A 17,491-nucleotide genomic window follows, 5' to 3' on the forward strand; every position below is an offset into this window, starting at 1 on the left:
GAATGAGGAAGACAGCACCAGAATAAGACACAGAGAACATGTTCTTCTAACGTGGCTAACGTGGGAAGCCCCTTCTAAAGCCTGTTGGAGCAGCCTTGGCCCCCCTTCTGGAATCGATGCGATTTGTCGGGTACTGGTGATTTATAAACGCAGCCAACGCTGCACCCGGGCCCATTTCGTTTCCTTTAACCGCCGAACGCCGACAGGTTTCGCACGGCGGGGCAGAAGGTCCGCCGGCAGCCGCACAGCCCTGCAGGGGGCGCCATGCGGGCACCGCTCCCGCCGCGCCTCGCCGCGGCCGCTCTGGGACTTCCGCCTCGTTGGTGCTGACGGCGGCGGCCTGCGCGTAGCGGCGGCGGCCCGAGCGGCGGCGGTGGCGTCAGCGGCGGCCTCGGTTGCAACGACGGCTCTGCCCCTTCCCCGCCGTGCCATGCCCACCGTCGAGGAGCTTTACCGCAACTACGGCATCCTGGCGGACGCCACAGAGACGGCGGGCCAGGTGCGGAGAGGCTGCGGCCTGCAAGGCCTCGGCAGGCCTGGGGCTCGAGTGGTGCGGCGGGGAGCTCCGGGCTGGGCGGGCCGGGCTGCCGCAGGGGCGCCGCTGCGATGGGGGGTGCCTCCGTGATGGCTGCGTGCGGGTTTCCACGGCTCGGGGCAGGTTGTGGAACGACCTTTACGGCTGCGATCCCGCGGGTGGGAGGGGAAGGGGCTGGAGCAGCTCCCGCGATGGATGCTCTTCGCTTAGATGCGGCGTCCCGGCTATTTAGGAGTCAGTAACTAGAAGCGGGCTGCTCGTGGCATGGGGACCGCGGGGTGTCGCCTGCCGGGTTCGGGCCTTACGGGGGATTTCGGTAGCCCTGCTGGTGTGGTGAGGTGCTGTTCGACACGCTAAGTGGGAAAGTAGCTTTGCGTACTCGTAGCTAGCAGTGGATTGTAAGTATATACTACGACACAAGGTTATTTGGGCAGTCCGTTAAGGTTTTGTAGTTTGTTTTTAAAGTTAGTTTAAACTCAAGTCTGTTGACTTTGCTTGTGTAACTGTGCCCCAGTGAAACAAAGATGCAGGCAGGTCAACAAAAATATGAGTTGAGAGTGATGATATGGAACTAAAATGTTGGGAGCTATGAGGAGAGAAAATAAGTAGGTGCCATAAATGCGCTGTATTACAAATGTGTAGTCGCTCATCATTTTGACAGTTGTGGGTAGCTCTTGTAAGACAGGCTGCATGGGGTAGAGCAGACTCCAGAATGGCTACAAGTGCTGCCTATAGCAGGGATCAGTACCCCCAGAGCTGCCAGAACCTCTCAGAGTCAGAAGAGGGTGAGTGGAGAATGATGGATCCTGGTGCATTTTCCACTTACAAGCTTCCAGAGCCTCTTTGTGATTAGTGTATTGTGCTGGGTTGATCTTCACTAGTCTTCTCTGACATTTTTTTTAAGTGATTGTATTTCTGGCATATAAATGTTCTGTGACAAAATGTTCCGTTGCTTTGTGAAGAAATTACCTTCTTTAAACTTCTCATTTCATAATCACAATGTCTCTTATTTCTGGATTCTGAGAAGCAATGAGTAATTGTTCTTTATTCATCCATTTTATCCCTCTCTATTATCCGTTAATAACCCTGTAAATGTGATGTCTCACATTCTTTGACTATAAAAAAAACTCATAGTCATGCTGTCTCAAAAATGAAACTTTGAACATGAGGAAAAGAGCAAGGAGACCACTAGAAATATAACACTGAATGGAGTAATTTAAAGCACCGGAAGTATTCATCTTCTAAAAGTGTTTCAGTTGTGAAAAAGACTGATAGGATGAGTCTACGTCACAAGTAGAAAGAAGGTGAGAATGTCAAAAGAAAAAAAAAAAAAACAACTGTCAAGAAGTGGTTTAAAATAAAGAAGACAACGCACTTTTCTATAACACTTAAACTTGTCATGAGCTGTTATGAAGTATTAATCAGTTCAAGAGCTGATTAAGAGAAATCAGTGGATGAGTGTCAGCTTTTAGTTGTTCAGAATCTCAGACATTCTTGTGTTACTGATGGGGAAGAAATGCACAAAAGTGTGGGATTACTCTTTCTGCAGTTGGCTGCTCTTTCTTGGGCATTGATTGCTGCTAGATAGGTGGTAAGACAAACTTCTGCCTCAGCTGAGTACTAGGAATAGTTAGCATGCAGTAATAGAAATTCCTGAAACCCAAGCTACTCTATTTCATGCTTTTGGGATGCTTTTTAAGTATATGTGAAGTTTAAGCAGTTTGTTTCACAAAAAGTCATTACTTGCATGCAGTCTTTGAATTTGTAAGTGTAACAATATGTATTTGATCATTAATTTGTGCTGGCTCATTCATGCGCATGCTGTGCTGTACAATGTAGGGCAGGTCAGATGAGGGTGTGGGTCAGTTGGAAAACAAACTTTCCTTGGTAGTTTTCCTTCCACATCAGTGTCTTTGTCTGGTTCAGAATCTGGCACTGCAAATGGGTGTCAAATGGAATAAGGAGAGTTTAAGCAGCATTGGTCCTGAATATTAAAATACAGCTTGCTATAAAGGGAGTAAAAGCAGCATATTGCTTTGTAAATTAGTATCTCTACTTGCTGCAGGTGAACTTCTGTATGGAGTAGGGATGATGATATATGTGACTCTTAAGAAACTCAGAGCAGATAAAGGAAAGCGTCCTGTACTGTTGATGTTGCTCTTCGAAGTGGAATACACTGCCTAAATATTCCTTTCACAACCATGAAGAAAATTAATGATAGAAGATGCTGATTTCTCCTGGCATCCTAGTGATAGTAACTTTTATTTCTAGCAGAAGGTCTTCCTCCTCACGGCAGGGGGTAGAACTGGGTGATCTTTAAGGTCTCTCCCAACAAAAACCATTCTGTGAATAGCTAACCACAACAAAGGCTTGAATTTATCATGAGGGTTCGGTCAGAAATGCCTGTGTGATTTGGTTGGAAGAGCTGGATGGAGACTTTCCACACTGTTGCTTAAGGGCCGGTTTTTCCTCAGTATTTCAACTGCAGCTTCATTTATTTATCGCATCCAATCTTTGCTAACGGATTTTTCAAAACCCTCATACATCAATTCAGCTGTTCAAATAGATGCCGAAGATGCTTCAGAGCAATAAATCATAGAAATCACTCATGATTTGTTACAGTTGTACAGTTGTTGGGAGAGGTAGCCTCTGCATAAGAGAGCGGACAGAAGCCAGAAACTTGTCGGGAAAATAATGCTTAAATTCAGTGAAGAAGGTGATAATGTAATTCCTTTAGTCTGCGCTAATCTAATGACAAGTGGCATGTAAGAGCTGTTAGCCTTAGGGCAAAGAGTTTTTGAACAGTAAGCACTTGAACAGGTACTGGAACCAGAAGAACGGTACAGTCAATAGGGACAAATTTTATTGGATCAGTGAAGTTATATTGCTCTAAGAGAGAAATGCACTTCTTTGTATGAGACTTGAATAATTCAGTTCGTTTTAATAGGTGCAATAGAAGAGGAAAGAGAAAACTCTTTCGTTTCTTAAGAATACACCAAGATTTTTTCTATTTGCATATTCTGTTTTTTTCTTCTTCCAGCACAAGGATGCCTACCAGGTGATCTTGGACGGTGTGAAAGGAGGCGCCAAGGAGAAGAGACTTGCAGCCCAGTTTATTCCAAAATTCTTCAAGCATTTTCCTGAATTAGCTGACTCAGCTATCAATGCCCAGTTGGACCTCTGTGAGGATGAAGACGTTTCTGTAAGAATGGGGACCAGAAACTTCTATCCAGTTGCTATGACGATTTATATTTTGTTCTTATTTTCCTTTCTTTTTTAGTTTCTTAGCCTGTGTCTAGGAGGGGAGGGTTGGCCTCTGGAAGCCTTAAACACGTAGTTGTATTCCTGCAATAGAAAAATCTATTGTGTGATGGTATGGGAAGATAAATCATTTTTCCTTTGTCTTTTCACTCCCATCATTGATCAACAGAATAGTTCTATAGAAAGAAGCTTAGATATGGTTTCTTTGAGTATCTATTGCATTTCTCCTTTCAAAGCACTTTGTGATAATGGATTCCAATAAATCTTGCTGGAAGGCAAGAAAATTTCCTTTGCACCTGAGAATCATAAGGTTGTGATTCTGGCTTCACGCAGAAGTCTTGAGATGCTTTGTGCTGCTTCTTGTTTTGAAATAAGCTGAAACATCTTTGGTGGCTGGATCTTAAAAGATGTGAGCAGATGATTGAAGGAGTTTTGGCCATGCTGGGGAAAAAACATCATTTCTCTGCATACGCACCATTGTAACAGTATCCTTTCCATTAGCAAATAAGACTCCATAATAACTCAGATTCCAGCCCTCTGTTGTGCTTGTTACTTAAACTGTTGATCAGATTAATTATTCTGTGAATGTAGTTGCTGGTCAAATTGGCTTTTCTCCAGTTCTGCTTGAATCTAAGAAAAATATATTTTTTTCTTCTTCCAAAGTACTTCTTAATAATTTTATAGCAAAGAGGGTGGTTGGACTGTCATCGGAGTCTGACAGATGAACATCACTGTGAGGATATGATGCTCATGCTAAGAGGATATGTGGTCGTTTTCTCAAATTTGGCTGATTTTCTTTCCGCCGAACTTGATATGGGAGTTAAAAGATCCAAGTTCTTTTGTACTCTTTAATCTTTCTTTTTGTGGTACTTTTCCACAATTTTCCATTATTTTTTCTTTTGATGGTGCAAACTCCACAGATCCGGCGCCAGGCAATTAAGGAGCTGCCTCAGTTTGCCACCGGAGATAATCTTCCCCGGGTAGCAGACATACTGACCCAGCTTCTGCAGTCAGGTAAGAGATGCTCACCTGGAAATGTATGCAGTTGGTTCTGTTTTCAGTTGATTGATTATTTTGCTGCAGAGCAGCCTGTCCCAGTGGCACTCACACCCAGCTGTTGCTCCTTTTCCCCTCTTTTATTTACTCTCCCGTTATGCTGCTACTCTTGTGAATTATTCTGTGAATTTTTTGTGAATTATTATTGTGAATCTTTTTTTGTCTTGAACCTTTCTCATTCAAGTGCTTTTAAAGCAGGTGAGGAAGATAAATCTGCAGTTACAGACTGTGCTAAACTACCTTCTGACCAAGAGCTATTGGATTTCTAATCCAGAAACCTTAACAAAAAGATGGAATGTGTTTTTTACACAAAATATTGAATTTGGAATTTCATATACAGTGTTTTTTTTAATAATTCAGTAGGCTTATGGAGTGCTAAATATTAGATGTTCAAAACTGTATTAAAAATGCATGCTTGAGTCTCTACAGTATTGCTTCTCAGAAGAGAAATATTTTTAAGGGACATGTACATATCTTAGTTTAGGGAAAATTGTTTCTTCCATTGGGAAATTCTGTAGATTAAAAGAAGGTATTCGTTTCTTTTGCCTGAATTTAATAAAGGCAGCCTTATTCAACTGCTCCTTAAAATTATCAAACTTAATGTGTTAAGACTTTCAAGTTTTCAAGCGTGTCACATTTGTACTGTTGGAGTTTTGGGGGGCAAGAGGATGAGATGCCAGATGGCCTTTTTTCTTTTGACTCCAGCTTTCACAACCATGGCTATTTCCAAGTCTAATAGCAGTTAAAATACAAGTTACATTATTTATAATGCTGATGATAGAATCCTTCTTGTTGGATATCAGAAGTCTTTCTGCATTTATGTTTGCTTTTCAAGGATATGAATGTGTTGTTTTTTTTTCTTTGCAGATGATTCTGCAGAATTCAATTTGGTGAACAATGCTTTGCTGAGTATATTTAAGATGGATGCTAAAGGTAAAGGACACATTTTTCTGTAAATGTATTTGTTTAATACTTTCTATTACCTAATGCAGTGAGAGCTGGACCAAAATTTGTGCAGTTTTAGTGCAGTGCAAAAGTTAGAGATGTATTCATTACTTTGTTTTGCAAACAGTACTGAAATTTGCAATAGTTGTGGATCTGAATTATACAGAGCAGTAAAAGAATGGCATCTCTTATGTCAAACTATGAAAATTATTTTTAAATGTTTTATGGGGTCTTAAAGGAAACTACTATCTTCTGTATGGATGGCTCAGCTGCTAAGTTTCAAAATAATCGGTGTTTCCTGATTCATTCTCCTTTCAGGGACTTTGGGAGGCTTATTCAGTCAAATTCTTCAGGGGGAGGATATTGTGAGAGAAAGAGCCATCAAATTCCTCTCTACAAAACTGAAAACCCTTCCTGAAGAGGTACTGAATAAGGAGGTTGAAGAGTTCATATTAGCAGAATCAAAGAAGGTGAGCATCTTATGCTACAGGTTAGATATTATTAAACTATCACTGGCAATGTTTTGGAGGTCTGTTATTTAGAACCGGACACAGTAAAGGCTTAGTAAAAAGTGTAGCTTGTAGTCTTGATCACATGCTCTTACGAATTGGAATACTGCTGTTAGGTACCACCTCTCTCCATTCCTTTACACTGAAAAAGGCTCCTTAAGCTCTTCTCTTAGAGCACATGTTCCAGACACTGATGGTCTAGGTGGCTGGACTTCTGAAGCTTATCAATAGTTTTCTTGTGGTGAAGGACCCCCCTGCTAGGTGCAGTATTCCAGAATCCTCTATCCCCTTGCTTTCTTTAGCATACTGGTTATGCTTTTGCCAAAGCCCGGGATATTGTTCATCACTCAAAGAATGCTCTAATTCGTGCAGCCTCCTGTCTCCAGATTCCATGGTACATTTGCAGCAGAGCAGTTCCTCAGGCACTTGGTTCCCAGAATGTGTGAATGCAGGGCAGGAAGTTTTTCCCAGGTGCAGGACTTGGTATTTGTCCTTGTTAAATTTCATGAGATTCCAATGCACCGCCTAAGCTAAGAAAATAAAAATGTATTAAGACAATGGATACGAAATAGATAATCATTCAACATTTATTCTGCCTGAAACATACAGTTCTTTTAGGTAGGAAATTTGCCATAAGGTTAGTGTTCAAAAAAAAAAAAAAACAACCTGATTTGTGTGCAGGTTGATGGCGGTTACTTTGTCTCAGAGATTTGTGCAATTATACTGTGTGTTTTTCTGTGTTCCTTTAAACTTCCTTCTAAATAAATAGGAGATGATTTAAATGTTAGATTGTTGCATGCTTTATCTTTTCAAATCAAGTAGTTTTGGCTTGGAGGTTTGCAAATTACTACAATGGAAATATGTTTTCTGGTGTTTTATTAAGGTACTGGAAGATGTGACAGGTGAAGAATTTGTTCTATTCATGAAAATATTGTCTGGATTAAAAAGCTTACAGACAGTAAGTGGAAGGCAGCAATTAGTGGAGCTGGTAGCTGAACAAGCTGACCTGGAACAAACGTTCAATCCAGCGGATCCAGATTGTGTGGACAGACTTCTGCAGTGTACTCGACAGGCAGTGCCACTCTTCTCAGTATGTATTTATTTCTTTCATGTGAGAAGTAATGTGGAAAGTTGATAGCCGTAGCTCATCTTCAGTATTCTGAGTGATTACATTAGAATGAAAACATACCAATACTTCTCTCTGCCTTTCACATTTTAGAATGTTGGAAGGCACCCTTTAAGCCCACGAATAAAGAGCTTTTATGTATTCAGATGTTTTCTTTCAAATTTAGATGTTATAGTCAATTATGACAAGATTCTGACACTAAGTTTGTATATGTGTTTGATTGATTCAGGTCTGATGGCAGGCAACTGCAGCATGCATTGTCCTTTTACCATGTTACAGGCAATCTTTTCAGCCCTTGTTGCAGAATGCCTTGAAGCGTAAGCTACCTTAAAAAGTCTTTGCATTTCAGAGTTAAAGATAAGTTGAATAAAGCTTTAAGGTGTATCTGTCTGGTAGACATTTACAAGGCTGGCAGAGTAATGGAGGAGAGTATTTAATTCATTCAAAAGGGTCATCTGAAGCCTGTCTTGTTTTCTGCAGAAGAACGTTCATTCCACAAAATTTGTTACTTACTTCTGTGAGCACGTGCTTCCGAACCTCAGTGCTTTGACTACTCCAGTGGAGGGTCTTGATATCCAGTTAGAGGTAAGACAAGGTTACAGTGTCTTTGAAATCCTGAGAAATATGCATCTGTACTGTTGGAAACCTATCTACACTAGGAAAATAATGTTTGCTGTATTGAGGCACAACTGAGCATTGACTTTTAAAGCATGTCATTTGTCCCAGCTTTTGAGACAAGGCTAGAATATAAATAGATCACTGTAATCATCTTTATATTGCTGTCAATTTTTTTGTAAGCATGTAGCATTTACTGAAATTATTGTTGCGTAGCTTGTGTTAATTTAGTCTCCTAAGGGAGTGGCTTAATGTCAGTAATTTTGCTTACATTAATCAGTGTTGCAGTTGCAGTTAAATCGTTATGAATCTCCACGTAAAGGTGAGCTATGCATGAGAGAACAAGATTTTTCTTTACAGAAAAGTGTTAGTATTGCTTGCTGAGACTGGACAGCAATACCTGTGTTTCTGTTTGGGCATATGAACAGACTGGGCATATTCCCACTCAAATTCTTTCCTGAGACCAGGAGTTTGATTTTTTTTTTTTTTTTTTTTTTTAATCTGTTGTAGCTGACCTGTACTGCAACAACAATAATGATATGGTGATTTCATTTGGTCTGAAAGTTAAGCTTCCTTTCTTCTTTATTAACACATAAAAAACAGCTGTCCTTATGTGTAGGTCTTGAAGCTTCTTGCTGAAATGAGTTCATTTTGTGGAGATATGGAAAAGCTGGAATCAAATTTGAAGAAGCTATTTGATAAATTGCTGGTAAGACTAATTCAACTTTTTACTGGTGTAAACCACTAAAATAAACACTTTTCATCACAACAAGTTACGCTAATCCATTAATCTGTTTATCCTTTTCAAAAGTGGCTGTATCACTGGTAACATTCTCCACAATACAAAGACAAACAACATTTGCTATTCAGAGCCCTTCTGAAAGTAAAGAAAGGAATGTTGGTCTTAATCCAGTATACTTACAGAAAAAGAGGGAAAAAAAACCAACATAGCAATGAGAGACTCATGTTGAATCTCATTAAATGCTATATCTGTACTGATAGTGTTATACAAATTCTGCACTATTTCAGAAACGTTGATGCAGTTTGCTGTTGCTTTCTGTAGTAGAAGTGCTACCACAGTATCTCCTATGACTCAGAGGTGTCAGGGAACGAGTGTAGGCTAGCTGCATGCACCAGGACTTGTGGAGCAGCTCCACACATTAGTGTGGGGATAGGAAATTCTTCTTAAATTGTCAGCAAAAATAAAGCCTCCAGTTCAAACATTGCAAGCGAACTGTCAATCTATGTAAATGTGCCTCATATATTTATTTCTCCTTTCTGTTCATTAGGAGTATATGCCGCTTCCTCCAGAGGAAGCAGAGAACGGGGAAAATGCTGGTGGTGAGGAGCCCAAGTTGCAGTTCAGTTATGTTGAGTGTCTCTTGTATAGCTTCCATCAGCTGGGTCGTAAACTTCCAGACTTCCTCACAGCCAAGCTGAATGCAGAGAAATTGAAAGATTTTAAAATCAGGTAATTGTTTAGGGGCAGGTGTTGGAATTCTGTTAAGAGGTGTTGCTTGAAGGATTTTTCTTCATGGAAAAATGTTTAGAACTTCATTTTGCTTATACTTTTATTTTATAGGAATATGTAAAATTAACCACTTGCTTTTCAACTTTCCAGGCTACAGTATTTTGCTCGAGGACTGCAGGTGTATATTCGGCAGCTTCGTCTAGCACTCCAAGGTAAAACAGGAGAAGCCTTGAAAACAGAGGAGGTGAGTGCTGTGGAAATAGTGCCTATATAATTGAGCATCCAGAAATAACCATTGGTGCATAATGGTAGGCTAGCACCTGTTGTAAGCATGCAAATAGGTGAAGGGAACAATGCTGCTAATATCTATTGGTGCTTTCTCTTTAAACTTACTTGTGTTACCTATGTATTAGATGATTGATATAAGCTCAGCTTGTCCACTAATTTCAAAGACATGGTTTTATTTTATTTTTTGCAAATGAGATTATGGTTCATTATTAAAGTTCAGTTACCAACTACTAAACTTTATATTTCTGAATCCTCTCAGATATGAAATAAGGGAAAAGGCTACATTTAAATAAACTGAAAATGTTGCTTGGCATTGAGGACACTGCCTTCAACTTGGTGTGAGTTCTGCAGATTGACCAGTTTCAAAATAATCAAGAAGGCTTTGAATAATACTAAAGCTCTACTGGGGCTGCAGTTGTGATAATGGTTCAATACCCAATTGGGTTATTGTTTATCTTGCACAATTTCCTGAGCATTACTCCTGCATTGTTTTCAAGTGGGTCCTCTGGTGTAACTGCCATCTAACAACAGAAGAATGCACTTGGAGGAAGGGAGTGGGAATTACGCTGGAACATAACAAGGAACTGGCTGTTGTAGAGCTGCTGGAAGCCTAAAAAACTGTAACCTTGAAAGTGTGCACACGCCTTTCACTACTGCTACAGCAGCTCACTGAATAGCAACTGGTATAATTTTAAGCTACTGAAATAGCAAGTATTCAGTGGTAATTTTTTTTTTTTTAACAGAACAAGATCAAAGTGGTTGCTTTGAAAATAACCAATAACATTAATGTTTTAATCAAGGTAAGTCTTAACATTATGAGGAAATAATAAGTAGATAAGTACAGTAACCTAAGGAGAAAAAAGGGAATAATTTGAAACAAATTGTATCATGTTAAGTTAGTCTTTGTTAGTCAGCTGAGTGTGCTGCCTACTCTTCTGGTTCTGAAGAGACGTGGATCTGCTGCTTCTGCTCCTATGCTACTGCTTGGAAAGGGTATGTATTGAGGCCCTTTTTAGTGGCAGCAGTTGCTAGCAGGCGTAGATAACCTTGTTTTAAGGGAGTGTGGATTATAGCTGAGCCTTCTTTCCTTCTCATTCCTGCTGTGCTAGAGACACGTAAGGAATAGTTCAAAGAATTGCAAAGAGATGTAAAGGAAGGAAGAAGCAAAGCAAACTGCTGTTTAGAGCTGTTTTCTCCAAACAGTCCGGAAGAGATGGGCTGAAGAAATATACTTTTATCCACAGACCTTGAAAACATTCTTATTTCTTTGAACAACGTTTTTAAAACTTCACCAACTTCACTAGCTGCCTTTCTTCATATCCTGTCCCTCATCTTTAACCCATGACCACAAACTAAATTTTGCCCATGCTATCAAGAAGCTTTTTTTTCACTTTCACAACTGGGATATCAGATGTGCCTGCAGGAGCCATTTAGTTCTTTAAAAGATAGAGGGTTTTTTTTTTTTTGTATTTTTTGCATAGGTAGAGAAAGTGTATTTTTGCAGTATAAGGTGTGATTCTGGTAATTCAAATCTCTTTTGAATTTCCTACTAAAGGATATGGAACTAAGATAGTTAGCTTCGGTTCCCTTCTCTGCCACAGGATTTTAAAGGTTTGAGTTTTAAAACTCTTGAAAGGCAAGTGCTATTCTGGAGCCTCAGTGGGCAACTAAAACTTTGAGTGCAGTGGATGTGGATTTGACTGAAGAATGAACTGTCCAATTTTGTCTCCACAGGATCTCTTCCACATTCCTCCTTCTTATAAAAGTACAGTCACACTGTCCTGGAAACCAGTACAGAAGGCAGATGCAAAGTAAGAGGTTTTTCGTTAACAGCAATGATGAAAAAAGTGTTGTTAACTTCTGCTGTTCACAAAACACAGATTCCAAGCTGTGCGTTTATATACACAGCATGAGTTAAAAGTTTCACAACCAAAATTGAAACCCACCCTGAAAGGATTTAAGGCTGTGATAAAATAATCTTGGTCTTGCTTTAGGGATATGATAGACTGAATCAACTAGAGACTAGTCTGCTTCCTCTTCAGAATTATTATTCAGAACATCTTCAGTAGTTGCTGCTAGTTTACAGTCGTTAATCTTTGAAGCTGAATAGTCATTCCTGTACTTGTCACCACAGGGGTAAAATGATCTGTTTTTGTTTTCTTCTGTCAGTCAAAAAAGAACAAGTGAAGATACAACCTCAAGTTCACCTCCAAAGAAAGCTTCGGCAGGACCAAAAAGGGATGCCAGGCAGATATATAATCCTCCCAGTGGAAAATACAGTAGTAACCTGGGCAGTTTCTCTTACGGTGAGTTAGGCAGCTTGGAAAAACTTTGTCCAGTTACAGTTGTGCCTTTTGGGGTGGGGGGAAAGGGCAAATTAAGCACATTCTTAGAGCGTCACATTGTACTGTCACCAATTTTTGTGTGTAATGACCTTTTCCTAATTGCTGATCAATTAGTGTTTGAGTGCTATCAGCCTATATAGACTGTAATGTGACTTGCCAAGTTAGTTTTAGTATTGTTTAAGTACATAAGCTTTTTAAGGTAACTGTTTCTAGTGCTTTATCTCATAATTGAGAACATACCCTGAATTTCTAAGTGGCAGATCAGTTTCTGCAAGTGACCCCTGTCTGTCTTATGACTTGACCTGTGTTCAATTTTTCTTATAGTTATTGCAACGCTGCAGCTCTTTTCCAAAGCTTTTAGGATTTGTCAGATGTGCTGTGCATGCTCCCAGTGTCAGAGTCAATCTATCTTTCTGAAAGTTGTTTTTGTGGGTGAAATGGGAGAGCAGCTGCAGGCTGGATGAACAAGTGCAACAGTGGCAGCAGCCTGTTCTCACCATCTTATCCAGATGTCTGTTGGGCCTACTTCTGCAAAGTAAATGGCTTGCCATGACAATTTATCACCTATGCCCATAGATTAAAAGAAAAAAAAACTGATACGAAACATTGTCTTACATCTAAAAGAAGAAGGGGAAGTCTGAGGATTTTTTACTGCAGACTTGAGCTGATGCAGTTTTGTACTTTAATATAAGCTTGTAATTATAGCAGTTATAAAAACTAGAAACTGCTTAGTTTGCTACTGGGTTGTTTTTTGTTTTTTTTTTAATATTGAGATGCTCAGGCCTCTCATCCACTTTAAATTTCTGTACATTTTAAAAATATGCCCGTGGTTCTCCTCATAGATTAAAAGACTGTACATGAAGAGAAAGCATAGAAGAGGAATGAGAGTTTCATTCACTTTTTTTTTTTTTTTCCACTGTCATCAGATTTGCTCTTCACAGGGAGGAACAAAACATCTTTTACAGTATAGAAGATAGTTTGTGTGGTGTCCAGTTATACCTAAGATCTTTCATTTGGATATACATTAGGGTACCAGCCTAACAAAGAAACTTAAGTATGCTCATAACTTAAGGATAGAAAAAGGCAGGCTGAAGAAGTTGTGAGTTTCCATCATTTTATAAAATCCGTAGGAGCAAGTCAGGTGAACGTATGTCAAGATCAGCATGGTGTTATTGGACTGAAGGATGAACTACATGGCCAAGTGAAGTTATTTACAGCCCAATTTTCAGGGCTAGCTCAGTCACAGTACACAGAAAGACTGTGCTTAGTTTAAAGAGGCTGGTTCTCCTGACATCCTTTTACAATTAGCACTCCAGAGCACAACTCAGATCTTAACAAGCAAGATTAACCTCAGGGACTGAAGTCAGCCTTAATACCTCTAGTTATTGCTGCTTAGTTCTCATCGGTATACAGCATGAAACCTGTATGAAAAGTTTTGATTTCTGTTTCAGAGCAAAGAGGTGGTTTCCGGGGTGGACGAGGAAGAGGCTGGGGAGGACGTGGCAATCGTAGTCGAGGAAGAATCTACTGAGTAGACCGGTGTATCTTCCCTGGTCCCAGTGGGCTAAGGCGAAAGTACGCTCAGCAAAAGATTGCTTGGAGTATTGTTTCCTTCAAGGACTGCCTTCCGCTAAGACTGATTTAAATGTTCTTTATACCTTTGTATGTATGATCTACTTTTCTAACGGACTACAACTTGTCCATAGTGAAACTACAACCGTATTTTTGGATGCTTACAGTCAGCAGTTTTGGGTTCTTGTTTTTGAAGTGTCTTCAGGATTTATTCAAAATTGGAAAAGAGCATAGATGTTTTATCAAAATTTACATCTTGATTGTTTGCATATTAACCTAAAAATCAGCTACCGCGTTACTGATAGTATGTAATTGATTTTATGTATGAAGTAATGGAAAGGAAAGGCATGATTACAGAGATATGTCAGAAAAGCTTAGCACCTAAAGTAATCCTTTCCTAGTCTGTAATCGTATTTTGCAATATGTGGAGAAGAGTACCATTGTTAGATTTGCTTTTATCTACTTATAATGAACTTGACTGAGAGACCTGCTGGTTTTTTGAAATTTGCAACTTGGTTGGAAATTTATTTTGCTTGTAGCATGAAGCAGTCCTTCTACTTAGAAAAATGGAGAGTGTGGTGTTCTTTTGTTTTGTACATCTTACTCTTCTCCGTGCATTGTAATGCAAAAGTGGTGTTTTGCAGAGGAATTTTAAATGTTTGATATGAGTACGTGCATATAATTATGCCATGAAATTACAGGAAATGAACAGGAAAAACACAACAATAAATCACTAGAATTGTTCCAGGAATGGGTAAAGACTGATGCAGTGATTAAGCTTTGTAGACTGGAGCTGGACCGTAGCGGTACCTGGCTCTTGTCTGTGTTTTGCAAATTTCTGGGTTAGTTGGTACTCAAGGGTTGTGTTTTTGTTTTGTCTTTTTACCAATACAGTTGCATTTAAAAATATATAAATAAAATTGTATTTTGGGTAACATTCAAAAATTCCAGCAATGTAGTCGAATTCAAGTGGAAAAATTAACAAATCCATGCTATTGCTTTTTTCATAGCAACTTGGAGTTCTTATTTACTGGTGTACACCCAGAAAATACAATGTAAGAGCACAATGCTTTTTTTTTATTCTCACCACTTAAAATTTTTACTTCTCAGGTCACTCAACATTGTAAAGGGGTTAGCTGATAGTAAAAAAGAAAAGAAAAAAAAAAAGTTGGGGCAGGGGAAGAGAATTTCTAACAAGACTTCCAGGGCATGTTGATGTAAAATAGCTTAGGTTTTAGAAGAATGAAGATCTTTTCTTATCCTCCCTATTTTTTTTCTGCAGTCATTTGCTATCCACATATGAATGCTTGAAAGTGATGTTTTGCCACCTAGTTCCATTTGTATTTGCTTGTGAATCTGACTCAGGTGTCTTCAGTAACACTTCCATATTTATCACTGCAATCAAAAGAGCAGAATACCAGAATTATGTCAAAGTTGGAGTTATTGACCAAATTGTGAGTCTTTTTTTGCTCAACTCTGGAGCAGCAGGCATTAAACTTAGGACATTCCAAGACATGGGAGCTTACTTGTACTTATGAATATATGCCAGCTGCAAATCATATTTGTCTCCAACAAATTTAGCAAAGCATTTTTCAAGTACAAATTCATGAGATCGAAGTGTCACTCTGAAAACAGGCACTAGATGGTAATAAGCTTTCATTGAAGGAAAAAATACGTTTTGCTCTTGTGGCTATAATTTGTTGTCTTGAGGAGATTTAAAAATGTAATCTCCAAGCCTAAATGTAGCTTGCATTTAGACTAATAGCTAGGCTCTAGCAGCTTATTTTCTCACTGAGTTTGGAGTCAGTTTTCATGGGGCTCCTGTTTTCCAGAGATGACATGCAAAGTTCTTGTAGCCTCAGAAGTAGTTAGATTTTCTCCCTTTCGTACTTAATTTTAATGCAGTGAGTTCTTGTGGAGACACCTGTTTACCATCTTGATGACTTGTAAATGTTCCCTTATGCTTTTGGAATAAATTCATTTTGTAATTTTGTTTGGCTCATTGTTTTACAGTTACTCTGCAGCATTTTATGCTGGCTTAGTAGCAGGGTGCTGTGCTACGTTTTGGTTTGGTGACTCACTCGTGAGATTGCCGTAGATGTATTGGGCTGTTTGTCATTAAGGAATATTTATCAAGACTGTATTAGCTGCTTCAATGTGAGTAATTCAACTTAAATACAAAATCTTGGACAGGCATTTAAATATTCAGCACAAGTTGCGTGTCTCACAGATCCATTATATTTTATTTGGGAATGTATTGTGAAAAGGAAACATCACACTCACATAATATTCTAGATGTTGGCAGTGCAATAAAATATGTTGGTGTCTTGACAGCAACAGCAGCTTGGAGTAACGGCCTGATTTATTTGGTGAGGAGTGCAGCATGCCTCATGTGAAAACCTGGGCAAATGTAAGTACCACAGCTGTGGGACTGTATTCTCCATCTGTCTTTAAGGGAACGCAAAACCTTGTGTTAGCCAACTGCTCCGTCAGCATTTGTGAACTTTTTTCTTAATTGTAGGTGCTGGGCGTGTGTTACAGGCACGTTTTTCTGTTCGGCAGGGCTGAGGAAGGCTGGCGTCCTGAAGGAGCGCAACTGCTCGCAACTCGGCTACAACGGAGGGAAAACTGAATGTGGAAATCCTGGTTGGGCCTGGGAAAGCGTGACTGCAGCTGAGCCGGTGTTCCTCGTGGTGAACGTGGATGCCGTCAGCTGGAATGGAAATGAAAAGTAATTCAAAAGCATTCGAAGTAAAGGCGGACTACCTCCCGGACGGCCGCCTCGCGAAGCCCGGCCCCGCCCTACTCCCGAAGCCCACCTCCCAAAATGGCCGAGTGGGTGTTTCCGGTTCCGGGTGGTGCGGGCAGGCCGGGATTGGGGAAGATGGCGGCGGCAGTGGCGTCCGGGTGGGGCGGGCTGGGACGGGCGTGGGTCTTCTCCGGCTGGGCGCTGGGCTTGTGCTCGTTGCTGGCCTCGGGGACGCGGCCCGCCGCCGCCACCACGCACTGGGTGGTCACGGAGGACGGGAAGATCCAGCAGCAGGTGAGGCCGGGAGCGGGGGGCGGCCGGGAGCCGCGGCGGTGGGGGAGTTCCTGCCCGCGCCGCCCTTCGTCGCAGCCTGAGCCCCTCACGGCCTCCCCGCGGCGGGGCGAGCAGCGGGAGCTCTCGGGCCGGCAGCTGCCCTACTGTCTTTTGCCGCGCGGCCGTTGCCAGCCGCCGAGCCCCGTTAGCTCTGGGAGCGGCTCTTTGGACGCGATCGGTGCGGTCGGACTTCTGAATGAGTGTGCGATTTCTCGTTCCACCGCCCCGCCCCGCCTGCTTTTTGCTTCTTCTGGAAGCAGAACGTTGAAGTGGCACCATGGCAGCTGGCTGCAGAGGTGTATTCTGGCCTCCTTCAGTTCTTGTGGAGTACTCAGCGTGCCTTATTTTGGTGCTGGGCCGTGCCTCACGCGCGCTGAGAATGTTTGGGTTTCATGTTGAAGTTCTGTCGTACGGGCTGTGATCTCTTGTTCATCTATTGCGGTGTCAGATGTGCTTTGGTTGTAAACATCACTGCTACGGCTGTCCTTGGCTGGAGTGGGAGGCAGTCATTGCAGAAAGCTATGCCTCCATCATTTTTTATCAACAGTAGAACAGCGTGGAGCAATGAGAGTCTGTTAGCATCGCTTTTCTTCTGAGAGGCTTTTGCTGGGTTCTCCTGTGCTCGTTTGTAGTCCGGAGGCAGGTGGAGCTGGCTGCCTGGAGGAGGCCCTGCTGCCTCCATCAGC

General features: G+C 41.0%; 2 protein-coding genes across 2 annotated transcripts in view; both read left to right on the forward strand.

The window, feature by feature from the left end:
- Window positions 1-287: 287 nt before the first annotated feature.
- On the forward strand, window positions 288-15,715 carry API5 (apoptosis inhibitor 5). The gene is made up of 14 exons (XM_085224593.1): window positions 288-499; window positions 3,576-3,737; window positions 4,717-4,810; window positions 5,720-5,785; window positions 6,116-6,267; window positions 7,190-7,396; window positions 7,913-8,017; window positions 8,667-8,756; window positions 9,337-9,518; window positions 9,669-9,762; window positions 10,550-10,606; window positions 11,541-11,617; window positions 11,976-12,112; window positions 13,603-15,715. Exons 1-14 carry the CDS (start codon window positions 431-433, stop codon window positions 13,680-13,682), a joined length of 1,572 nt encoding a protein of 523 aa, XP_085080719.1. The 5' UTR covers window positions 288-430; the 3' UTR covers window positions 13,683-15,715.
- An 820-nt stretch (window positions 15,716-16,535) lies between these two features.
- Window positions 16,536-17,491, forward strand: part of TTC17 (tetratricopeptide repeat domain 17) — a 52,278-nt gene continuing 51,322 nt past the window's right edge. The window contains exon 1 of the mRNA XM_085224592.1: window positions 16,536-16,766. Within this exon, the coding sequence (XP_085080718.1) occupies window positions 16,551-16,766 (216 nt within the window). The 5' untranslated portion in view covers window positions 16,536-16,550. The remainder of the gene's footprint in view (window positions 16,767-17,491) is intronic.

The sequence above is a fragment of the Meleagris gallopavo genome, chromosome 5 (assembly GCF_905368555.1).
Source record: "Meleagris gallopavo chromosome 5, MGAL_WU_HG_1.1, whole genome shotgun sequence".
In the NCBI taxonomy this organism is placed as follows: Eukaryota; Metazoa; Chordata; class Aves; order Galliformes; family Phasianidae; genus Meleagris; species Meleagris gallopavo.

What these genes read in the sequence shown, in the direction of transcription:
- API5 (XM_085224593.1), top strand. Translation starts at nt 431, where the DNA reads ATGCCCACCGTCGAGGAGCTTTACCGCAACTACGGCATCCTGGCGGAC. An exon ending in ATTTAAGATGGATGCTAAAG is followed by an intron (nt 5,786 to 6,115) that starts GTAAAGGACACA and finishes TTCTCCTTTCAG; the next exon opens with GGACTTTGGGAGGCTTATTC. An exon ending in GTCTTGATATCCAGTTAGAG is followed by an intron (nt 8,018 to 8,666) that starts GTAAGACAAGGT and finishes CCTTATGTGTAG; the next exon opens with GTCTTGAAGCTTCTTGCTGA.